The sequence below is a fragment of the Anopheles cruzii genome, chromosome 2, assembly GCF_943734635.1.
Source record: "Anopheles cruzii chromosome 2, idAnoCruzAS_RS32_06, whole genome shotgun sequence".
In the NCBI taxonomy this organism is placed as follows: domain Eukaryota; kingdom Metazoa; phylum Arthropoda; class Insecta; order Diptera; family Culicidae; genus Anopheles; species Anopheles cruzii.
The window spans coordinates 18,088,961-18,112,572 of record NC_069144.1 but is presented as its reverse complement, the minus strand read 5'-3'; the positions used below and the strand labels follow the sequence as shown (position 1 = coordinate 18,112,572).

Sequence of the window (23,612 nt, the reverse complement as noted above, 5' to 3'; positions counted from 1 at the left end):
AACTCACTTCACGGGCAAGGCGATCGCGGGAGAGCTTTCGCCGGGCGTAGTCGCAAAGCGCACGTGTAAGCGCGTGCCACCGCGGATGGCTGGTCCTGGCCGAGTTTAGGGCGGTGTTGAACACGGGTTGTACAAACAGGGGCCACCGACAGGTCTCGGGTGCGCCTTCGCACGGCTGAATGGTGAAAATTTCACCCCCGCCCGTTCGGTACCGGAGGTGAGGGAAAATGAGCCACCGTCGGTCGCGTGAAGAGAGGTAATGCAGCCTCGAATCGGGATTATGGGTGTTGGTTCTCGGGTTGAGCCGATGGCTGCCGCAGTGTTGTGGCTGTAAAGAAAAGCACGAAATACAATCAGAAGTATTCGCAGGATCTACGGTATGCTTCGGTCAGGTTGGTTGATGATCAAACTAAGGACCGAAGAGGTAAAGGAAAATTCAAATTTATGTTGTTGAACACGCACTTTAACAAATATGTTTACGCATGCGTTGATGGCGATAGAATGTTTACCAACTAAAGCATCATTTTTCATTTATCTTGTTGTTGCTGCAACAGCGTGCATCGCTTTCGGTTCCCAAACTACCCGTGATCCGAAACACGGACACCGCGCATCCACTGTTTGACGATCTTCAAGCGGTGTGTCACGCGGAGTGTCACGAAAAAGCAACAACACCCAAACCCCAGCATTGTCATCTCGGCATTTCGCAGCGCTCTAGGCGCCATCGTCGCTACGTAAAGTGTTGCAAAATGTTCGGCCCCCATTCAAATAAAAAAAAATGAGCCAACAAAGTTTTGCCTCCGGAGCACGATCGCGATAAACTGCGCTGCATGCCATACCGCAGCACCGCACACACCCTTTGTCGTCATGCCGGTGTGTTTTGAAAACACGCTACACCCTAAACCTGCATCACGCCATGCCACGCCACCTTGTTTACGGGCATCCTCTCGATCCCAGGCATCACCAGAAATAGTAAATAACGACCCAACGGAATGCGGCGGACGGGACGGGCCATCTAATCGAAGCGCGTGGCGGGTTCGGTGCCAGCCAATCAACTTGCCGGTTGCTTCAGCCTGTTTCTTGCGCGGACCACCAGCCACGGGTCCTCCGAGCCCGCTAGGTCGCATTAGCGACCGATTACCGACCCCAATTGCTCGTGAAATTGCAAAAAGACCTCCGCGGAACCTCCGTGGTGAATGATGGCTGCGGTTGCGCCTAGGCCGAGCGCCTAATTGCACGTGACAAACAGCGTGCCGCGTTGCATCAGCCAAAACCCGAGGTCTGCGCGCTTGCACGTCGGATTTTATGAGACACAGTGAATAACAGCTAAATTTAGGAAACTTTGCTGCTGCAATTATTGTGACTAGAGCAATCGATACGGGTCAGATTCTGGAGTCCCAGTAACAATTTTCTAACGATCCGCTATGAGTAGCACCGGTTACCACCGTGAGCTGAGTGTGTACATAGGTGCGCGAAGTGTCAATAGCTAGGTGCAATCGAGAACCGGGCCAGAACACTTTCGTATTTCTCCGAAAGCATATGGGACGTTGTTTTGCGAAACTCCAAAAACTTCGTTCAACTTCCCGCCAGAGATCTTGCTTTGCTTGCTTGTACAGGAAATTGGTTGATGTTGCAACCGCGGCACGCGAATGTAATCACAATGTAATAGGACTAGTGTATCTTCGTCAGTTGAGTAAACCAAAAAAATCGGGTTCCTCGCTTTCCGTCGCACACAACTCTTGCGTTTTCCGAAGCCGCCCGTTGTGGCGCGCGCGCTGCCTTCCTATGCACACCGAACGTACGTCTGTGCGGCACGTGATGTAATGCAACCTGTGCACCTGCACGGTACCAGGGGACCCTGATGCACCCTTTTGTCATTAGATAACGACTTATTAAACTCCATAGCCATATGTGGCACGCGAGGCTGTCTGTTGAAGGTGTTGTTTTTCTTTATCCACAAGTCGTAACCAAACCACGGCTAAAACCAAAACGAAACACACACACACACACACACATGCACAACACAGAATGAGACAGGGGAAAAATACATCACAGCCGATCGTTATGCCCCTCCATGCTTCCATGGATAACCCCTGGCAGACCTTGAGACCAGAAAGATGATCGCCTGGCGGCGACTGGCAGCGTCTGACTCGTAAAAGGCCCCGTGGCTCGCCGCGGAAACATTTGCATATTTTCAGTGTCCACCTTTTTTGTTCCTGTTTATGTCTCTGCCACACACGCACACTGGGAACGATCGCGCAGAATGGTCAACACACACCCACAAACTGATCTGCGCTATTGTTCGTGAGAATCTCTCTTGGAGCTTCTGCAAAATTCTGTGCAACATAAACCCACCCCCAAAGCGCGAGAGGAGTCCTCCACACACACACACAGAGGCATTCATACGAACAAAAGACACCATTGAAAGACGAAACAGAAAAAAGACAATCACCCCGATCATGGTGGTGGACACACGAGTGCGAGAGCTTTGACGAAGGGTTTAGATTTTGTGGCCAATCCCTTTCATAAACTTCACATTATACCGCCTTTTGGTGGGTGGTGGTGGCTGGTTGGTGATTTCCTCTCCACCGATCGCCGTTTGGGTCCCACGCACAGAACGAGAAAACAACAAAACAGTAACGAAACAAAAGAAACCAACAAAACAAAAACACCAGCGCGCCCAGGAACCATTCCTATTGCGCTCCTTGTCGCGCGCACGCACGCACACTTACCTAGCACTTTGATATTAGCGAGCGAGAAGACCATTGCTGTCTCTCTCTCTTTCTGTCTCTCGCTCTCTCTCTCTGTCACACACACTCGCTCACTCACTCTGGCACACGTGGATCGCGAGATCGCGTTTCGTGACAAATTTTGACGTTTCCGCAATCCGCGCAGACAAGCACAATCACCAGCACCAACACCGACGCGAGTTGATCACGGATGAAAGTTGAGATTCACCTTTGGCCGAGCGCCGATCGCTTTGGGAACCGATTTTCACTTCGCACTTGCATTCCGATGGGATTGAGTTTCCCATTCCATCGTTGGCACCTCTTTTCGCTAAGTGCACCCACTCAAGGCACGTACACCCGTTGACATTTATTTACAAAAATCCGCTCCTATTGCTCTAGGACGGGGTAGAGAATGGATCAATGTGCCCACCGACCATCGGCACGATGCAAACACGGGCGCACTACGGAGGAAACTGCGGAATACTGAGCAAACACGGCGATCGCTGATCGCGACTTTCTACCCAACGAGACACACGTTGGTGTTGATGCATAAAGGGGTTCCAGATGTGTGTAAAGGTGTGTAACGGTACTATGTTGTTCAATAAGTTCGTATGGTCGATAAGAAAAACACAATTTTTACGGTTTCATTCCATTCGTATCCCAATAAACTGATGCTAACACCTTTTTGGGCGATTTCTAGACACAAAGTAAAAAATACCTTGACACGTGGATCCTAAATGGCTTGTAAAAAAATAATAAGGTGACCGATTGAAATGAAACTTCACTTACGTTTATATGAAGAGTGTACCAACACAATAAAAAAATTAGACTCTTAGCAGCGCCCTCTGCTACGAACTTATTGGACAGCCTAGTAAAAAGATATCCAAATATCTGCTATTGTCTCGCTAGACGCCTGAAGTTAGGCAATGTTTCATGAAAGAGTGGCCAAGCTTTTATTGTTGTGATTTTTGGGATTCATCGGAGCATTGTGAAAAGATTAAAGCAGGATAAGTATAGACGTAATGTACCGTTGAAAGAAAACAAATGAAAAATGGCCCCCAAAACGGAAGTCCATCTTTAAACTGGTGGCGAAAAGCCCTTTAAGTGCAATATCTGTGACAAAGCATTTCATGGAGTGGGTAACATGAAGCAGCATATGAAAATTCATTACAAGGATCAATATCATCAGTGTCCTAGCTGCCCGGCCAAGTTCGCGTATTTGTATAAACTAAAGCTTCATGGTCGAATTCATAACAGCGAAAAAGATTCCAACTGTAACGTTAATGACAAAGCGTTGCATGGAACAGACAGCATGAAGAAAGACATTAAAATTCTTAACAAGGACCTCAATTACCAGTGCTCCCATTGTCCAGTAAAGTTTGCCCGGCCATCTCAACTAAAGATTCATATCCGCACTCATACAGGTGAAAAACCTTTTATGTGCAAAATCTGCAACAAACCGTTTCATAGAGCAGAGAACATAAAGCAGCACATGAAAATTCACAATAAGGATCAGCATCATTGCTGTCCGCATTGCCCTGCAAAGTTCCCCTGGCCATACAAATTAAAAGTTCATATCCGCACTCACACCGGTGAAAAGCCTTTAGAGTGTAAAATCTGTAGTAACACGTTTCACTCGACCGTAAACTTGCGGAATCATATGAAAATCCACAACAAGGATCAACAGCATCAGTGTCCACATTGCTTCGCCAAGTTTGCTCGACCAACCCAACTTAAGACCCACATCCGTACTCACACTGGTGAAAAGCCTTTTAAATGTGAAGTCTGTGACAAATCTTTCCATGCGGCGCTTTATCTGAAGCAGCACATGAAAATTCACAACAAGGATGAACATCATCAGTGTCCATACTGCTCCGCCAAGTTTGCTCGGACATCACAACTAGAGATTCACATCCGCACTCACACCGGTGAAAAGCCCTTCAGGTGTGAGGTATGTGACAAGTCTTTTCATTCGACGGTGAATTTGAGGATCCATACAAAAATTCACAACAAGAACCGATAACGTGCGTGTTCTTAATATCTCTCCACACTGAATATAATGCCCATACGTCATTTCTTTTAATAATAAAAAGTTACACTTTCATCTAGTTGACCGTTTTCGTCAATTGTTTTAAAAGCTTTCTTTAACTAAGTAGATTAAATTAGCGGCACATGTGTGTATCATTAAGAAAGGTGTTGGAATGTTTGAAAGAAATACATTTATACCTTAGTTAATTTTTTCGTTTTTCGGGATTTTAGTGATTTTTTTTAATCTTAGAAGAACAGACCGGGCCGTATTTATTATTTTAGTGATTGTTATTGGAGCAATTGCTATTGGTGTTACAATTTAGACTTCAGAAAACAGACTTCTAAGGCGTTGTTACGATGAGATGTTCGATTAACGACAGGTTTATAATTTGTTAATTACGTATTTTGCGAAATCTCTCAATACACGATTGATTACAGTTAGGGCACCGAAATCCAATAGAATGGATTGGAATGAAGTCATGTAGTTTTCAGGTTAATACAGCAACAAAGAATGATTGTTCTTGCGATTTGTTGGTTGTATTTGCTAAACTACGTGCACTAAGGCATCAAACGGAACTGGAATACCGATATACATCGCCATCGATGGAATACACGCTGTCAACTCCTTCTGGTTAGCAACTACCATCGATTATTTGAGTAAATCAAGAAGTGTAAATCAAACACGAAATTTCGGAAGTGCTTTCAAAAGAAAAACAAAACGGGCCCGGTATATAAAGCTTTCGGAGTGAATTTTATACTTGATCGTACAGTGTGTCGAAAGCTCTCAGGACCGAGGGCTTTCGATGATCGCACAGTTTGACAGTTGATGTCGCGGTGCTTGTGTGCCTTCGCAAGTTTCTTCGAACCACAAGTCGTTGTTCCCATTTTAGTTTTCTGTTGGAGGTGCGTGCGGGAGGATCTGTGATTCAGTGATCTTCTTTGCTGTACGAGAAAGAAAAACACAACGTAACAGCCCCAATAGTTCCTCACCGTGTGGCCTATTGCGTAAAGCCAACTTCAATGTCGTGGCACTGATCATCCCCACCAGCCGACCCGAACAATGGAAATAGTCGACGATTCCATCGAAACGACAGGTATACGCAACAGGAAGCCCGTAACCATGCAGCACCCCAAGGCTGACGTTGACGACGATTGCAAACCGACCGCAAACGATGCCAAACGCCGTTCGAAAAACGAAAGACTTGACACAGACGACGAACCCTCGAAAGTGCACGGCGATGGCTTTGAAGCTGCCTACCAAAGCAGTGCGATTAATCGGGAAGAGGGTGACGATGAGCGGTTCAGCTTTTCCGTGAACGTGCGCCTAAACGGTGCCTCCATCGGGCTGCTGCTGCTATCGTTCGTAACCCGATTCTATCGGATCACGCACCCGGGAGGCGTTGTGTAAGTGTCGTCTCGGTTCCAACGTGCTACGCTCTGAGTCTAACGCGTCCATTTGTCACTTACAGTTTCGACGAGATTCACTTTGGCAAGTTCGTGTCGCTGTACCTCAAAAACACGTTTTACTTCGATCAACATCCACCACTCGGGAAGCTGCTGATCGCGGGGGCAGCCGGGGCCGTAGGTTACAGCGGCAACTTCGAGTTCCCGAAAATTGGCAGCGAGTACGATGCGGTAAGTGGCGGCCATCCGAGGGCCACCGAGATTAGATGCAACCGAGCGCAAAACGAGTTTCGGTCGTCTTGGTGTTGGTGCGTCGAAGATGAAAGTGAAGATGAACGTCACGTCTCCGGTATGGTGTTTATGGAAAAGCTTTCAACGACAGCCTGCTGGCCTTGGTGCGCGTAGGGTGCAAGCTTCACCCGGATGAGTAGTACAATGGACGTCCAATTCATTCAGCACTGCTTTCTCTTCATTTTCACGCTCGTTTGTTATTATAAAAATGTCAGCGACGTGTGACGCTGATGGCTTGTGGGAATGGTATTGCTGATGTTACGAAACTGTTTACTTGTCCTCTTACAGTCGGTTCCCATTTTTGCGCTCCGCTTCGTGCCGGCCCTTTGTGGCAGTCTGCTGGCGCCGATCGTATACTCGATCCTGCGGCAGGTGAAGCTCGGTCAAGGAATAAGTATTTTGGGCGGACTGCTCATTATTTTCGGTAAGCAACCCAACGGTCCGCATCATCTACAGCTCTTGTCTAACCCCTTCCCCGGAACCCCTTGCAGATAATGCTCTACTGACGCACTCGCGCTTCATTCTGATGGAGTCGATGCTGCTGTTCTTCGCAGCGCTCGGCATCCTGATGGTCCTCAAGTTCGTCCAAGCCCAACCCTTCAGCGGGCGCTGGTGGGCGCTGGGAGCACTGGCAGCAAGCTGTCTTACCGCGGCTGTCCTAGTGAAGTTTGTCGGGTTCTACAGTTATCTGCTGGCGGTGTATATAATGGGACGCCACGTGTGGATGGAGTTACCCGATCGAAGGCGCTCCAGCGCACCCCGGCTGGTGCTGAAGGTGGTGGCCAGCATCGTCCTGATGGTCAGCGTGTCCATCGCCGTCTACCTGGCCTGTTTCTATGTGCACTTTGCGACACTGTACAAGGCGGGCCCACACGACAACGTGATGACCAGTGCGTTTCAGGCCTCGCTGGAGGGGGGCCTGGCGTCGATAACGAAAGGTCAACCGCTGCGGATCCAACACGGTTCGCAGGTGACTCTGAAGCACACACACGGTCGGGTTTGCTGGCTGCACTCGCACACGCACGTCTACCCGGTCAAGTACGCGGACGGGCGGGGCTCGAGCCACCAGCAGCAGGTGACGTGCTACGGGTTCAAGGACGTGAACAACTGGTGGATTGTGAAGCGCCCCACCCGGGACAGCCTGATGGTGGAGGACGAACCGGATTACATCGAGGACGGCGACGTGGTGCAGCTGGTGCACGGGGTCACGAGCCGGGCGCTCAACTCGCACGACGTTGCCTCGCCAATGTCACCGCTCTGCCAGGAGGTGGCCTGCTACATCGACTACAACATCTCGATGCCGGCGAACCTGCTCTGGAAGGTGGAGCTACTGAACGCCAAGGAGTCCAGCGGCAAGTGGCACGCCATCACGTCGCAGGTCCGGCTGGTACACGTGAACACGACGGCGGCGCTCAAGTTTACAGGCGACCAGCTGCCGGACTGGGGCTTCAATCAGTTCGAGGTGGCGGCCGATCGGCGCCAGTACACCATCGACACCATCTGGAACGTCGAGGAGCACCGCTACACGCAGCACAAGGACAAGAAGGACGTGCTGAGCAAACTGCTCGCGACCGAAATGATACCGACCGAGCCGACACGGGTATCGTTCTGGAGTAAGCTCTACGAGCTGCAGCTCAAGATGCTGCTCCACTCGGACAAGGTCGAGAGCCACATGTATTCGTCCGAGCCGCATGAGTGGCCCCTGCTGGACAAGGGGATCGCGTACTGGATCGACGGTGCATCGAACGCCCAGGTTCACCTGCTCGGCAACCTGGTGCTCTGGTACTCGGCCACACTCGCGATCGTGCTCTACGTGGCATTCCTGGTGTTCTACCTGGTACGCCGCCGGCGCCAGTGCTTCGATCTCGAGCCGACCGAGTGGGACCGGTTCCGGGCCGGGGGCGAGATCTTCCTCGCTGGCTACCTCATACACTACCTACCGTACTTCTTCGTCGAGCGCACGCTCTTCCTGTACAACTACCTGCCGGCGCTGCTGTTCAAGGTGTTGCTGCTTTGCTTCGTGATCGACCACTGTCAGCGGGTGTTGCAGAAGTTTGTCGACCGCCGGTCACCGGTTGTGTCGACGATATTTCGCGCGATCCTCACGGTGTGGTTCGCCGGCCTGCTGTACTTTTTCCGCCGGTACAGTGTGCTCAGCTACGGTACGACCGCGCTGTCGGCCGACGATGTGCTTGAGCTGCGGCTGAAGGACACCTGGGATTTGATCGTCCACAAGCCGTAGCGTGCGCCGGTACTGCGTAAGGTGCCGTTTTTAAATACTCTGTGCATGAAGTCGTGCGAAACAATAAAGTTGTTTTCCATTTCGTTTCAATAACCACTCACCGGTAGTAATAGTAGTAGTGCGTAGTGCGGATGTTGCGCACTTCGGGCCGGCGTATTTGCAGAGCGAGACAACCTTCAAGGTGAAGTGGACGGCTCGATCCATCGAAGCCCATCGTTGACACCGCCACCTGGGTCTTGAGCGGCTGCTTGACTTTCTGCGTTGTCGACGAAGTCAAACAAGTTGGGGAATTTTTGGGAACTTGGCCCAGCGAAGATATGCGGCGTTTTTGTTGGGTCCGGTCCGAGACACCGGTAAACACTTCTAAGTTCTTGGTGTAGCTGCTGCGGAAATCTGCGCTGACCAGCGGCAGCGGCGTTGGTTCGGCGTCCTACACGGCGTCCTGCGTCAGAGGGCTGAGCAAATGCTGGCTCAAGTACCTGCTGTTCCACTTGCTAGACCAATCTTATTCATCATTCGCACCATTCATCAACCGCGCGGTACCGCGGTGATCTTCTTCAACCGGAGCGGAACAAAGTCCACCGATGTCTTGGCCGGGGCGTTGACGGCATCACCGCACCGGCATCGTTCTTAAAGCGTAAAAACATGAATAAACAACGCTGCCTATATAAGAGCGGCCTTCCGGCGGGCCGAAGTTTCATTCGTAGCTGTAACGTGCCGGTACGCGATTCTTCCCATTTTGGTCCACGGATTTGTCCGGAGGGTGATGGGTGACTTCAGTGCAGTGCTGCAAGCTGGTACCGCCGATGTTGTCACGGAGCTCTACCGTGACTCCTGCGTACTGATCACTGGTGGCACGGGTTTTATCGGCAAAGTGTTACTGGAGAAGCTGCTCCGGTGCTTTGCAGTGCGCAAAGTGTTTCTGATGATGCGGGCGAAGCGCAACAAGAGCGTGGCGGAACGGTTCCAGGAGCTGCTCGACGATGCGGTTAGTGGCTCACGGGCACAAAACCTACCCTAGGTCTCTATTCGGAAGAGTGTTCTGAGTGCGGTTGGCTATTGTCGTTTGTGTAGTGGATAAATTATAATGCTGGACCCTAGACAACATGTTCAGGGTCCAGAACAATAGTATGGCTCTCCGTTTGCTGTCGATAATGTTGGACTATTAATTGTTAGGTTTGTGCGTTGCAACTGGATGACATTTCATTACGGTTTTTTTTAGATTTTCGCCAATCTCAGAGCGTTGCCCCACAACGGAAAGCATCAGCTGGCGAAGGTAGTTCCCATTGAAGTGGACTTCCAGTCCGACGCCGTTATCTCACCGGAGAGCCACCGACTGCTTGCTGGAGAAGTTCAGGTACCTTCCGCACAGAGACTCATCAGTTAAAGTCCTAGTACAAGTACCATCAACCCTGCAGATCGTGTTCAACGTGATGGCGTCGGTTAAGTTTAACGAAGACATCGAGACGGCTCTGGACACTAATGTGGTGTCGTCGCGCAAACTTTTCCAACTGGTGGAACCCTTCGTGGCCCTGCGCTCGATCGTGCACGTATCCACGTTCTACTCCAACTGTCACCGGCCGCACATCGAGGAGCGCATCTACGAAGATCTTCCGTTCGGTGGGTTCGAGAACCTGCTCAACATCCTGCGGTTTCTGAGCGTCGACGAGAAGAACCACCTAAAGCCACTGGTACTAGGGTCAATGCCAAACAGTTACACCTTCAGCAAGCGGTGCGCTGAGGTAATGATTCGGCAGCAGTTTGCACACCTACCGCTCGTGATCTTTCGGCCACCGATCGTTACGTCCGCCTACCGGGAACCGTTTCCCGGGTGGGTGGATAACTTCAATGGCGCGGCCGGTATGGCGGTGCCCGTTACGCGGGGCCAGATCTACTGGATGCGGGGTGAGGAGAATGCGACCGCCGATATGGTTCCGGTGGACTACTGCGTCAATGCCCTGCTGGCCGTCGGCTGGGACAATGCTACGCGGTGAGTCAACGGTGGGGAACGTTACGTCGGCGTTGTGCTTATCTCGTACTTTTCGTTAACTCTGATCGTAGAGCTCGTGAACCCGCCAAGGACCCCAAGGTTCCAGTGTATAATTACGTCTTCCAAAAGAACCCGATCCGCAACGGAGACATTGGCGAGCTGGTGGCCCTCGGTTTGGATTCACCGCTCATGCGGATACTGGGGTGAGCTTTGGTCTCAGGTCATCGCCATTCGGGTTCATTCTGTATCGAAACGTTTTCCCTCTTACTAGCCGTTACTTTCTGCAAGTGACGTCGTCGGTTTGGGTCAGGCGCCTGCTGATCGGGTGGCTCCTGTTTCAGGCAACGATAGCCGATCTCGTCGGGATCGCGCTCGGAAGAAGCAAAAAGTAAGGAGCCTTCCGAAGCCAGCTCAACCATTGCGCACTAATGGTACTTTTTCCCCAGGAACTACACGCTCGTGAAGCGCGTGGTGGCCCTCGATGAATCCACGAGCTACTTTCGGTGCCGATCGTGGACCTCGGACAACGCCAACATTCGCCGTCTCTGGGACCGACTGCCGGCGGACACGAAGCGACTGCTGCCATTCGACGTGGAGTTGATCGACTGGCGGGACTACTTTCGATTTTTCGCCAAAGGAGTATCGGCCGCCGTGCACCGGTTAACACTCAAACGATGCGAATCGTTGCGAGTATCGGATCGTACAAAGACAATGAAAGTCGTCGATGGATGCTAATTTAATAAAACGTGTATTATGTGAACCATCGCAACTTAAACCCCGGCTATAGTTCCTCAATCAACGGAGTGCGGCGAGTACCGGTGGTTTCGGGGCGTAACCGGATCTCGGGTTCTTCGCGTGCGGTCGCGGCACTTTTGCGCAGCGCACTGGCCGTGTCCGCCTTCAGCTGCTTGAGCGCCTCCGGAAGCCTATCCTTGATGATTTTTTTCGGTTTCACCAGCGCACGGAAGTCGATGTCATCGGCCGAGTCCTGCTGAGCGCTGCCCACCTCCTCGATCGCCATCCGAACCGCGTTCGGTGGCGGAAGATCGGGAAGTTGGGCTCGTAGTTGGGACGTGTTGGAGAGCGCCACCTTGTTGGCTGGTTCGAGTCGAAGCACCTCACCGTAGACCCTGTAAGCCTATCCGACGCGGGGCGGATTAGTATGGATTCAGACGATACTCGTGCTCCCGCGGGGCTTACCTCACGCCGATTGTCGTTGGACACCAATGCCTGGGCTTTCCGCAGGAGAGCCTTTATGTTTGCTGGCTCCCGCGAGAGACACTCGTCGCAATCGGCTATCGCTTCCTTGTAGCGCTGCAGCTTTATGTCTAAAAGTATACCGTAGCTGATAAGCTGTGATAAAAAAAATCGAGGTCCGAGGAAGTCCGGCCCGCTTACTTACACGCCATTGCCCGATTGTTGAAACAAACGGCCGTCGGTGCAACGTTCAGGCTCTTCCTGTACTCCTCAACCGCTTCCCGGTACTCCTTGGCGCGAAAGTAGTCGTTTCCCTTCTCGCGCATTCTGTTGGCTATGGCACCCCTCTCGGCCTCGCTCAACTCCACCTTCGGAGGTAGCTCCTCAATTTTGGGTTTGGCCAAATTTTTCTGGTTCTCCATCCGCACGAACTCACGGTGTCGCTCTTCGTCCAGGTCCATCTTCAACATTTCCGCCTCCGGATCGTAGTGGTCCCACCTACCGTAGTCACACGATCCGATACGTTCTGCACCCTTCTTTGGGTTCGCGCATCCACTAAGCCCCGACTGCTCCGCTACCGGGAGGACCTGCCGCACCGGCGGTAACTCAGGCCTTTCGGCAGCATTGGCCGTCCCGCTGGACTGAATGGTACCGGCGAGGGTCTTCATCTCGTCCTGCCACTGGTTTAGCTGGGCCGAGATGGCATCCCACTCTTCCTCGGGCAGCGTGTGGCGAGTGGCCAGGGGCTGCTCCTTGCGCAGCAGCCGACTACCGGGGAGCACCGCCCTGAGCCGCTCCTCGGCGAATGTGGTGAGCTGCGGAAAGTAACCCTCCTCACCGGAACGCAGCACTTGGACGATGTTTTCTAGTTTTCGCGCGCACCCGCACCGACGGATGTAATCGAAGTCCAAATGGTCGAGCAGAATGTCGTACTTTTCGAGCAACCGCATCGGTTTATTGGCCATCTTAACTACCAGCGACGCCACAGTTACACTCCTTACTGCGCTCCTAACCTCGAGTAAAATAAAGCCTCTGTCGATGCAACCAACGAATTGCGTTCCCATGGCAACGACTGCCTCGGTCGCTTAGGTTGAAGCTTGTGCGAGCGACGCGTGAGTTTGGTCGATTGCTCCGTGCCAAGGTCAACCGGGAATTGTTTTAATGCGGATAATTAACGATTTATGAGCCTTCGCGAATTTTGCGTTGGTTATATCGATACCCCTTTCTTCCAAAAACTTTTGAGCAGAACTGTAACTCCTCACAGCATTCTGGTTAGTGCGGTTGTGCGCCTAGGGGTATGCAATCCGCTTTGCACCAATCATTTTCGAAATTAATTTCTTTTTCTTTCAGAAAACCGTTAATTACTGAGAAGAAAATGCAGTGTAACGGTAACTACCTACTTGTAAAATACTTTAACAATGTGCTAGGTTGTGCATTATAAAACAGGCGCCACAAGAGGCACAGTCCAGCCCAACGAAAAATACTTGTTTGGGTTGTTCCTTCACACATCCGGACGGAGTTCCTAGCGAACGGCGCTTCAGTGTATTTTACTACCGCATCGAAAACGCTTCAAACAGAGTTTCAGCTCTTTCGTAACCACCGGTGACACTCCCAATGGACGGCACCCCGCACGCTGGATGCCCAATAAAAACAATCGACCAGATACAAAAAAGCCTACAAAATGTTTATTTTATTTATAATTAATTTAATCGTTATCGTTTGTCTGAAAAAAAAATTCTGTCACTGAACTGTCAGGTATCTTAGCTCTACGTAGCTAGTGGCAAAGTTTTTTCCCGTTTTCTCTAGTATTCTATTACTTGTTATTTTGATGTTGATGTTGATGTTTCCGTTTCCGTTTGTTGTGGCTGCTACTGTTGTTTGATGGTCTTCCCTTTCGTGTTGAAAGTGCCATCAATTGCTTATGACGAGGTGGCCGCGCGCGCGACATGCCTCTGGCGCGTAGTGTTCCCTGGATCCTGCCCGCCCGCCCCTGCTGTGGCGTGTGTATGCGTGTGTGTGGTGTAGCGTGTGCGGTGTTCGTGTCCCTTGTAACCTTGTTCGTTTACGTTTACATCCTTAATTCAACCTAGATAAATTGGAAGCGTACGGAGTTCTGGAAAGTTCTTCACACCTTGTTGAAGAGCGTTTTAAATATTTTCAGCGCAATGATGAAGACGGAGCTCCACAGCAAGTAGAACAGGCCGCTGTTGAGCTTCCGCGTTTCCCGCAGCTTCGACTCCTTCAGTTTCCGCTCGTTGATGCTCGGGCTGCGGGGCTGGACGGCGTACTTGATCACGCCAGGTACGAAGTTCCGGTAGTACTCGGTCCAGTTGATCTTCCTGATGTCGAGGGGGAACAGTTCCGCCTCGAGTGGCGACATCTCCTCGCTGATCCGGCGAATGTTGGCGTTCGTCATCCGCCAGTCGTTCAGGCAGAAGAAGCTCAGCACCTCACTCAGCGTCACCATCTTGGCGAACAACCGTTGCATGCTGTCGGGGGGATTAGAAGAACGCCGCCGGGTTAGACAACTGGTTGGACTGGTCGTTTGTGAGCTCAGGTCACTGTCGTCGGAAAAGTTAACAAAGTAAGGACGTCGGGGCTATACTTCAGGACTTTGTCGGTTCAAGAACCTTGTTTCTCCAATTCCCCCCCTTCGAATGTCCGGTGGCGTGTCCTGACGCAATTGCGCCCCAAGCATACCTTCCATCGATTAAAGAACACAGCGAGACGTCGCTTGCTGCGGTTGCTGTCAACAGTTTGATAGCCAATTCTAGTCAGTGTGTGTGTGTCTAATGATATGACGGCCTACAATCTTGCAACGTCCGCCGTTCGGGCTTTGGCGCAATAAATCGCCATCGCCGGTCACATCGCCGGTCGCTACCGGCCCCGTACATTACTCCAATTATGCAACCGACCGAGCTCGCTTTCGCGCACAGCGTGTGTGTGTGTCTTGCGAAGCTGATCGCCTTCGGGGAGACGCTTTGTGTCCGATTTCGGTGACACGGTCGTCCAGTATTGCGCGCATGGACCGCCGGCGGCCACTCAATGGCGGGTCCTAACCCTTCGGCACTGCTGCTTGATGGTGTGTACACGTTCACCTGCGGGGAGAATCTGCGCACCGGTTCAATACACCATCGGGGTTGTCGGTGACCCGTTGGCCATGGACCCACCGCCTGCTGCTGCTGGTTGCGCCATCTGGCCATTCTTATCCCGCCGGCTCCGGCCGTTGGCCAGCTGTGGCCGGCCAACATAACCGGCGCACCGCGTACGATACGACTTGGCGCGTTCTCGGCTTGGCGTTCTCTCGTGTACACTTCGCGTGTGCTAATTGCACAAGCCTCTTGCGCGCGCTACGGCTATTTTCGTACCCCGGCCAGCGGCCACCGGGGCTACAAGAACCAATTTTCTCATTACTGATCTTACTCAACTCACTTGCGCCGTGCGCGTACCGTTAGCCCCGGGGTTCTCGCGGCACTCGGAGATCTTGTCTGGCCACCGGGATCTTGGGCAAAGGTGGACACTCGAAGTATTCGAAGTGACCGGAGGAGGGTTTATTTAGATTCCGCTAGTTCCGCGTACATCATCATCATCATCATCAACATCGCAGAGACCATAACTAACCCGGCCGTCAGTTACGGCGTTACGGTACTGCGCCGTTCGCGGTCGCGTAGATTGTGGTTCGAGGGACTTGTAAACCGCGGCAGTTCCGCGGCCGCGGCGAACCTTTCTGAAGAACCATACCGCCTGCCCGCCCTCCCCTGCTAGTGAGAGATTGAAGATGAGTGAACTGCTATAGTGAGCCCGTTAAGCTCGACACATTGTGGGGCAGTGTCGCTGGTCGAACCACAAATCAAATCAATGAAACCGTGGCCGACTCTACCATGCCAAAAATAATAGGAAAATGACAGAGGTCTCTGCATCTCAGAGCGCCTGAGAAAAATATCCAAAATGAAATTCAAAAGTAATAGTGTACATAGGCATTACATTTCGGGCTGTTCGCGTGAGGTTAGCCACCTACAAGTGTGTTAAAAGAATGGACTATTACCCCTTACTGCTGCTCGAACGGAATCCTCGACGGAGCGCGAATCAGATGGCCATAGTAAGGTCAAGCCTGGCAAGTTCCAAAACGTTTGAACAAAAGTTTGGCGTGAAAGAGCAAAGTAGTTGATCTTCGAACCTGCCCTTGTGGAGCTCCGATTGTCACGTCCAGTAGTTGGCCGTGAGCGTTTCAACCAGACTCGGCGCGCTCCAGAGTCTGACTAAGCACCAAGAGTGATTCACGATTGCCCAAAAAGCCAGGTGTTCGTTCACACAACGAGTCTCCAAGTCCCCGAGATGCTGATTCGGTGGCTCATACCTTGGATGGAGACTAAAGTATAGGGTGATCCATTGAGTGATTGTATTTTAAACTACCGATTAGTTGACTTTTAAAACGTCAAACTTCATTCCGGATATTGTAAACATTTAGTAAACAATTTGACATTTACGTAATCTGGGCTCGGAAAACCCAGACGTCGTGCAAGAGAAGCCGATGCACCGTCATTACGAGCGACAGTCTCGGTGGGGATTGTGGACTGGAGGCCGATTTCGTCGAAAATGAAGAAGGAGCCGATGGTGTACGCTACCGAGAAATGTTGACGTGGATTGGGTCTTCGGCGAAATTGAAGCTACAAACTTGGACGACATTTTGTTCCAACAGGACGGTGCTCCGTGCCATGCAACGCAGCAGCCACAATCGATACTTTGCGCCCCATCTTCGGAATCCAAACACTAGATGGACCACCCTGCTACAATTGTATCCCGGTAACAAGGGTCGTGCAGCCTATATGACTATGCCTATTCCGGTGGCTCGGTGCCTTCAGAACTAGGTTCAGAAATAAAAGTAATACATACGTTAGGTTACTGTTGGACCAGTCAGCCCGTTGTGGAGTGGAAAGATTCGCTTGATTGGAACTTGCATAGAGCGCCCGACCTGAGAGCATCTCTGGCGATAGTGGCGCGCACTGCGCCCATAAAAAAGTGAGCATTAATCGGTGTGTGTTATCCTCCGTGACCAAGATGGCTGGTCAATCGGAACCACCCGCGCGCCCCAGGGGGTGGTGCTATACGCATGATTCAACAGCGCTCCACGGCGTGTCCAGCTTGTGGGTACACCCTTCATATCTTACGTGCGCCAGATGTTGCTCCGGTGTTGCGAGAGCAAGCTCATCACTTGAGTCACGACCGGGCCCCGCGGTACGGTGAAAGCTTTTCACGGAATTCAGGTTTTGCAACTCACAGCCACACACGCACACCACGCATTTGCATTGAACTTGCCGGTGTGGCTTCTATTATCGACCACCACCACCACCACCACCACCTTCTCTTGGCGCGACTCTGAGAGGGCGACGCTTGTCTGGATGCAGTTTGTCCGCGAAGAGCGCCGTTACCGATATCCCACTCCTAGTGGTTGGCCTAGATAAACCGTCCTCTAGTCCGAAGAGGGGACCAGCGAATCAGAGCGGGAGGAACCGCTGGCTTCGGCCCGGAGCAACAAACTCTCGGGGCCGCCAGGGTCGAAGTCGGAAGGGAATTTCGCGAAGCCGAAGCCGCGAAGCTCACCGCGTGGAGCGCGCGTGCCAATTTCCCGCAACTCGCTCCGCCAGTGAGTGAGATCGGTGAGCGTGAAATGGCCAAAGCGTCGATGCTCGGCGAAGAAGAAACTACCGTTAGCATGACGGGAACATGGTGGCGGGAAAGCGAATGGCCGATTTTTGTTTTCTGCAACCAGGGGCCGGTGTCCGCAGAATCGAAACCATGTCAGGGGGAGCCCCCGTCCAGAGTCCTACCCTGTCTCCGCCCAGGGATACTCACATTTTCTCTTTCCCGGTGAAGGTGCGGATCAGGTCCAGGCAGAAGGCCTGGAACATCATGATGCGCTTGCAGATTGCATACCGCAACGGATTCGCCGTGATTGTGCCGGTGAAGTATTTCCTGAGAAAAAACAGACAGAGAGAGAGCGAAGGTTAGGCGGGGAAAATGGGCGACGAAAACAACGGGCACAGGTATCGCGAGAGAGAGATGATTGGTGGCAATGGCCCACTTTGGGCGACAGGCACTTACGCCACTAGCTTCCTGATCGGGCCGAGTCCGCTGAAGAAACCGTTGATCACCTGATCCCAGGTCCAGAGGTTGCTGTCGTCGGTGTAGTTGTAGACGGGGATGGTTTTGGTGACGCTCGATTTGCTCACGTCGTACGCACACACCAGCAGCGCGTTCACGCAGAAATCGACCGGCACGATGAACGGCTTCTTTTTGGGATCCAACAGGGCGGCACTGTACAGGCCCTGCGACAGCGGTACCACCATGCCGCTCGGGCCGTTAAAGTTATCGATCCATCCAGGTACGGGTTCGCGGTAGCTGGAGGTCACTGTGCAGGGGAGAGAAGGGAGGAAGGCAGTGCGGGCCGCAAGGACACCGCGCGATTAGAAGAGGCACCACCCGAGAGGAAGGAAGAAGAGCGCGTCGCGCGGTGCGTGCCCGCTCGTGCGGTTGGCCGCGTTTTCGCAAGTCGTCATCGTGATGATGTCGTGGGGATGTCGGGGAGATGTGTTATGCAAACCCCGAACGACCGCCGCTACGTAATTCGGAAACGGAGCTTCGTAATGAACGTCTCGCATGCCATCGCCAGGGCCGTCGGACTAGCAAGAAGCGCATTAATAACAATGCATTTGCGATAAGCGTCGATAAGATATTAATATGCTAAAGAAGGTGATTCTCAAGATCTGGGGAATTTAATTAGGGCATCCTTAATTGGCTGCGAGATGATCTCGCGTGCCCAAGTAGCGTGGATCGGGGCGCGATTCGTATCGATAATGTAGTCTGACGGACGTATCGGACTTGTCTGACGGACGTATCGGCTTCACGTGTCCGGACTGGGGCAACCTGATCAAGATTAATCCAGATTGGAGCACTCGCACGCAGATCCTCTACTACTATAGCGGGGTCTCTGATTCACAACTTACCTATTGGTGGTCGAAATATCCCGACCGGCAGGTGGCCGAACTTGTCGCGTACGACCACCTCGGCGCACTTTTTGCTGAACGTGTACGAGTTCGGGAACTGGCCGAGCACGACCGGCGACAGGAACTGCTTGTGGTCATCCTGGAGCTTCGCGAACGTGCTCTTGATGTTGTCGTACCCGCCGAACCCGATGTCGTCGTAGATCTTCTCCTCGATCACCGTCCGGTTGCAGTTCGAGTAGAACGTCGACACGTGGACAACGGACTTGATGCGACGGGCGCCACTGAGCAGGCTCAGGACGCGCCGGGTGCACTCGACGTTCGTTTCCAGTGCCTGGTCCAGCGCCTCGTTGAAGTTGACCGAGGCGAGCAGATTGAAGGCCACCTCCACCTCGCTGCGCAGCCGGTCCCGGAGCGCTGGCTCCAACCCGAGGTCGTCGCGCTCGAAGTTCACCTCCACCGCTTCGATCTTGTCGAACAGACCCTTCGCCGCCTTGGTCTCGTTGCGAAGGCGGTCGAATAACTGTGCCCAGGCCCAGGTGCCAGGAAGGGGTGGAAGAGGAGTAGAGAAACGAAGAAATCAGGACAAGAGCGACAGGGCACACGCAAATCCGCTACGAGCTGTATCCGCCAGCTACTTGGGGATCCGTCACAACAACCCCGCCAGGCCCCCGACCAGGGTGCTGCAAATGCACGAACACGCACGCGAATACCGCGATAAAGAAGATAACGGTAGTGGGGCCCCTCACCGCGCCACTCCGGATCCGGACAACGAGCTCTGTGGCGCAGCGCAGCCACTTAATTAAGCATATTGCTCACTGGGATCGCGGGATCGCGACCGCGCCGCCACCGCATTCTTTTATCATTTTCTGCACTTCACACACACACACACACACAACCCCACACACATGCAGATGCACAGGCGGGCCTGGGTCTTAACTGACGCCCCCTCATTAGGTCGCCGACGCGCCGACCTGCGGTCGCACCACTTACCAGTGACTTCAGTATCTGCTCCAGGCGCATCTGCGCGTTGTAGTCGCGCTTCCGGCGGATCAGCACGTACACCTTGCGTGCGTCCAGACAGCGGAGCAGCTTCTCCAGGAGCACCTTCCCCAGGAAGCCACTGGCGCCCGTGATCAGGACGACCGAGTCCTGGTAGAACTCGAGCACCTTCGAGCCGCACGTATCGCTCATGGTGGTGCGCTGCTGCCTGTGACGGTGGCCTGTCTGGTTGCTATGGCAACGCACACGACTCGCCACACTACTCTCTGGCACACCGATCAGCAGCGATCTGCACGCACCTTGTTCACACTCTCACTCTGCTGGACACCACCACCTGCTATCAAGCGATCATCGAGCCTGGACAATGGACCTGAACACTACCGAGATATAGGGCACACACTCACACACTGTGGGGGCCACCTGGGGCTATGCTGAACACTTGGCTGGAACTACTGGAAAGGAAACGAGAACCGGGACCGGGTATATCAGCGAGATTGCAACACACTTCTGCGTTCAGGTCGGCACACCGCGAATTTCACCACGTAGTATCTACTACTACTAGAGTACTAGTACTACTGGCCTCCACTACTCTCTGGCGCACTACCCACGCACATTGCGATGCACACTGATTGCGGGAAGGGGTCTGGCCTGGTCTGGCGCTCCTGTAAACAAATCCACACTGCTCTGACCTTCGACGCAGACCCTCCGTCAAGTGGAGAGTACAGGCGGCCACGGGGGAGTGTGGGCGCGCCGGCCAGGCAGGCAGGCAGGCACTTGAAGTCAATTCGCACCGTTTCCGTTCGGCGTGATTCCCCTCGCGACCCGTACTGCGCAGTGTCGGGGAGTCGTTGTCGGGGAGTGAAATGTCAAACAACGCGAGCGGGGTAACTGTCACCGGAGATTTCGGCCGCACTGCCGTCCGGAACACGTGTGCGTACCCTACGGTGGGTGTGTATGTGGGGTCTCGCTCTCTCTCGCTCTCACACACCGACCGACCGAGGGCCCTAGTACTACACCACGCCGCGCGACTCTAGGTCGCGCCTCGTCCGCCAGTTGGGGACTATGGACCTGGAGGTGCCACCGAGTCCCGGCTAAGGACCCCGACCGACCGGGCAGGGCAGTGCGCGGGAGCCTTCCAAAGGAGGTTCCGGAAAGTGTCGCGCCGTGTACGTCATCGCAACGCACACGCAACCACACACCACTCTAGCGGAAGCCCAAGGAAAACACCCAAGGGGCCGCAGGTAGGAGTCGGCGGCGTCGGCGACGGCGGGCCCGGGACCGTTTTGCGCACACTCCGGGGTGTGTGCGTTGTGGTGGCGGTTGTGATCGGCTGACACACACCACGCTCTCCCAAGAGAGAGTCTCCGCTTATTGCTACCCAAATCCGGTCCTTTTGGGCAGTTCGACCTGTTTTCGGCCTTCCTGGCGGTATCTACGCACACGGCACTGTCGGACGGACACTCTGTTACCCGTCTGGCTGGTTACCCGTCTTTAATGCTGCCTAATGTCTGGACCCTCTGAACCTGGCCCATCAACTGGGCTTTCTTGGACTACCTCCGCAGCCCAGGAGTTCATCCCAGGTCCCGTCGGGTACGAGACACACTGCGAGTCAGTCAGCCCCCGGCCGGGCGCGAACGCTGCCCACGACGACGACCGATTATCCTTGCTGTGCGAAGTCCACAATCCTTCGCGAGGTACACACATTCATTACGCGCGCCCTCACGTCCCAACATCACAGCCACATGGACGCACGCACGCACGCACGCACACGGGGGCGGTCTTTTCACTACCGTCTGCGTCTGCCGAACCTGCTGGAGCTACTATGCGGATGCCGCGAAGGTGTGCTGTTGCGGTTGCTGTTGCTGCTGCTGCAGAGAAGTCTCGATACCGACTGGCGCGTTGCTTACTCTCGAGTGCTGACCAATTGACTGACTGACCACCGGAGGCACCAGCGCGCCACGAGCAGCAGGGTACGAGCGCAACATCCAAAACATCACTAACTCTGCTAACTGCAGTGGTCGCCGCGCTGGCCACCGAGCGAACCCCGCGTGCCCGCGCCCGCGGCCGCGTGCTTCCATCTTCGTGCGTGAAACGGGCAACCCCTATCTCGCTCGCTCACTCGAACCTGGGCCTGCTCTTTTTTGGTGGGGTTCAACTTTCGCCGTCTACTACCCTACAGACACTACTCCGTTACTCAACCACCACTAGAAAGGAGATATATGCTCTCGCTCTCTCTCTCCCATTCTGCGGCTCTCTGTCGCCCGGATGGCCCACTTCTATTTGCTTCTCTCTCTCTGTTTAACTCTTAAATATCGCAACGCCCTTATCGAAACCGCTGATAGCGCGGCTCTCACTCAAGTCTCTCGGTGGCTCAAGAGAAAGAGCAAGGTGAACCAGTTAATGGATACTTTCTTCTTCTTCTCTCACAGTCGTTCTCTCTATCTCTCCTTAGGTGTCTAATCCGTAACGGTGTTTATTGCGGCATGCTACGATGATGTTGCGGGATGCGCATTGGTACCCGCGCACTTGCGGCCTGATCCCTGATCCTTGCCTAGAAACCGAACGAGAGAGAAGCAGAGAGCGAGTTGAGTGAGTGAGAGGCCTTCGGAATCACGCTGGCGACAGCTCACTCACTCGCTCATTTCTCTTTCACCTGTGCGTGAGCCCACTTTCCCGGGTCCCTTCTCCCCCGGGAGTGTGTCCTACTTTCGCCCAGTGGCAGTGGGCATGTGTGTGTGCGTTCGAAACGCCCGCACTCCCGCAGGACTCCTACCGCGGGCGGGGACCTTTAAATGCTGTCAGGGGTGATAAAAGAGCTACAGTATGTGAGTGAGAGAGAGAGATATACAGAGGGATTTGTTTATGCGTTTACCCACACACACACAGACACAAGCAGAGCAGACGATGGTCTTGGATTACCCCTTTCGCGGCGCTGTACACATGTTCCTGGCGCTCCCCGTTGTCCCGGTCCAGACTCGCCACAATGCCGTAATGCACTTGTCCGCTCCATTCCGTATCCCTCTAGTGGACACTTCTTCAAGTGGATGAATCAATCTGCCGGCACATCAAGCGACGGCGCGCGAGAGACGGACGTTGAACTCGTCCGGGGTAGTTTGGCTTCCTCGTCGTCGTCGTTTCAGTTCGGAGCCGTAATTGAGCGGTTCCGGTCCCTTTTTCGGTCTCGAAGGGCTTTGGTTAATATGATTAATAAAACCACGCGCTTACTTTAATTCAATCTCGGCGCTTCTCTGGTCCCTGGTTCTGGACGTTGGGGACGGGGGGCGACCTACGACGACTTGGGACGCACGGACCGCACCGATCCGCTGACATTTTTGCGCGGCGTCGCAACAACCCGCAACCCCACGGAACGGAAATATCGGAGCACAAACACACAGAGACCTGCGGACCTGCTGCGGCTATGCGTGGAATGTCAATCAGCGCGACTTTTGACAGATCACCGGAGAGCCGGTTCGCATCCCCGAAACTCGAACGCACGCGCCAGAGAGAGAAAGGGCACCCGCGGGAGAAAGTGAACGGCCCCGGTCTCGACCGGCCAGGGATCGAAAGGGAACGAAAGGGAATGTGCCGGGAACCGGCTGTCCCCGGGCGGCCGTGCGTTCTTTCTCTTTCACTTGTGACACCGATTGTTTTTATAGGTCCGGTTTCGGGAGAAAGTATCGATGCGATGCGACCTGTACCTGGCCGCCTCCGTGCCTCCGTTGACCCCGGAC

At 53.4% G+C, this 23,612-nt stretch overlaps 5 protein-coding genes across 5 annotated transcripts; 3 read left to right on the top strand and 2 right to left on the bottom strand.

Moving 5' to 3' along the window:
* Positions 1-3,905: 3,905 nt before the first annotated feature.
* LOC128278583 (gastrula zinc finger protein XlCGF8.2DB-like) lies at positions 3,906-4,749 on the top strand. The gene has a single exon (XM_053017311.1). The coding sequence runs from the start codon at positions 4,039-4,041 to the stop codon at positions 4,747-4,749; it is 711 nt and encodes a 236-aa protein (XP_052873271.1). The 5' UTR covers positions 3,906-4,038.
* Positions 4,750-5,814: 1,065 nt separating this feature from the next.
* LOC128278581 (protein O-mannosyltransferase 1) lies at positions 5,815-8,712 on the top strand. Its single transcript, XM_053017310.1, has 4 exons — positions 5,815-6,158; positions 6,224-6,389; positions 6,738-6,873; positions 6,941-8,712. Exons 1-4 carry the CDS (start codon positions 5,815-5,817, stop codon positions 8,689-8,691), a joined length of 2,397 nt encoding a protein of 798 aa, XP_052873270.1. The 3' UTR covers positions 8,692-8,712.
* A 745-nt stretch (positions 8,713-9,457) lies between these two features.
* LOC128278580 (fatty acyl-CoA reductase wat-like) lies at positions 9,458-11,416 on the top strand. Its single transcript, XM_053017309.1, has 5 exons — positions 9,458-9,679; positions 10,110-10,678; positions 10,753-10,884; positions 10,953-11,069; positions 11,128-11,416. Exons 1-5 carry the CDS (start codon positions 9,458-9,460, stop codon positions 11,414-11,416), a joined length of 1,329 nt encoding a protein of 442 aa, XP_052873269.1.
* A 46-nt stretch (positions 11,417-11,462) lies between these two features.
* Positions 11,463-12,843, bottom strand: LOC128278579 (sperm-associated antigen 1). The gene is made up of 3 exons (XM_053017308.1): positions 12,084-12,843; positions 11,882-12,009; positions 11,463-11,819 (listed from the first exon to the last, which is right to left on the bottom strand). The coding sequence occupies exons 1-3, from the start codon at positions 12,841-12,843 to the stop codon at positions 11,463-11,465; spliced, it is 1,245 nt and encodes a 414-aa protein (XP_052873268.1).
* Positions 12,844-13,547: 704 nt separating this feature from the next.
* LOC128268485 (fatty acyl-CoA reductase wat-like) lies at positions 13,548-21,808 on the bottom strand. The gene is made up of 6 exons (XM_053005601.1): positions 21,789-21,808; positions 19,873-20,333; positions 18,883-19,402; positions 17,981-18,287; positions 17,732-17,851; positions 13,548-14,367 (listed from the first exon to the last, which is right to left on the bottom strand). Exons 2-6 carry the CDS (start codon positions 20,071-20,073, stop codon positions 14,004-14,006), a joined length of 1,512 nt encoding a protein of 503 aa, XP_052861561.1. The 5' UTR covers positions 20,074-20,333; positions 21,789-21,808; the 3' UTR covers positions 13,548-14,003.
* Positions 21,809-23,612: the final 1,804 nt, after the last annotated feature.

Coding starts and splice junctions, on each gene's coding strand:
- LOC128278583 (XM_053017311.1), top strand. CDS start 4,039: ATGAAGAAAGACATTAAAATTCTTAACAAGGACCTCAATTACCAGTGC.
- LOC128278579 (XM_053017308.1), bottom strand. CDS start 12,843: ATGGCCAATAAACCGATGCGGTTGCTCGAAAAGTACGACATTCTGCTC. Junction 12,010..12,083: donor CAACAATCGGGCAATGGCGT/GTAAGTAAGCGG, acceptor GTATACTTTTAG/ACATAAAGCTGCAGCGCTAC. Junction 11,820..11,881: donor CCAACGACAATCGGCGTGAG/GTAAGCCCCGCG, acceptor CGCGTCGGATAG/GCTTACAGGGTCTACGGTGA.
- LOC128268485 (XM_053005601.1), bottom strand. CDS start 20,073: ATGAGCGATACGTGCGGCTCGAAGGTGCTCGAGTTCTACCAGGACTCG. Junction 19,403..19,872: donor AGCAGATACTGAAGTCACTG/GTAAGTGGTGCG, acceptor GCCTGGGCACAG/TTATTCGACCGCCTTCGCAA. Junction 18,288..18,882: donor GATATTTCGACCACCAATAG/GTAAGTTGTGAA, acceptor TCCCCTGCACAG/TGACCTCCAGCTACCGCGAA.
- LOC128278581 (XM_053017310.1), top strand. CDS start 5,815: ATGGAAATAGTCGACGATTCCATCGAAACGACAGGTATACGCAACAGG. Junction 6,159..6,223: donor ACGCACCCGGGAGGCGTTGT/GTAAGTGTCGTC, acceptor TGTCACTTACAG/TTTCGACGAGATTCACTTTG. Junction 6,390..6,737: donor TTGGCAGCGAGTACGATGCG/GTAAGTGGCGGC, acceptor GTCCTCTTACAG/TCGGTTCCCATTTTTGCGCT.
- LOC128278580 (XM_053017309.1), top strand. CDS start 9,458: ATGGGTGACTTCAGTGCAGTGCTGCAAGCTGGTACCGCCGATGTTGTC. Junction 9,680..10,109: donor AGGAGCTGCTCGACGATGCG/GTTAGTGGCTCA, acceptor TCAACCCTGCAG/ATCGTGTTCAACGTGATGGC. Junction 10,679..10,752: donor GTCGGCTGGGACAATGCTAC/GCGGTGAGTCAA, acceptor CTCTGATCGTAG/AGCTCGTGAACCCGCCAAGG.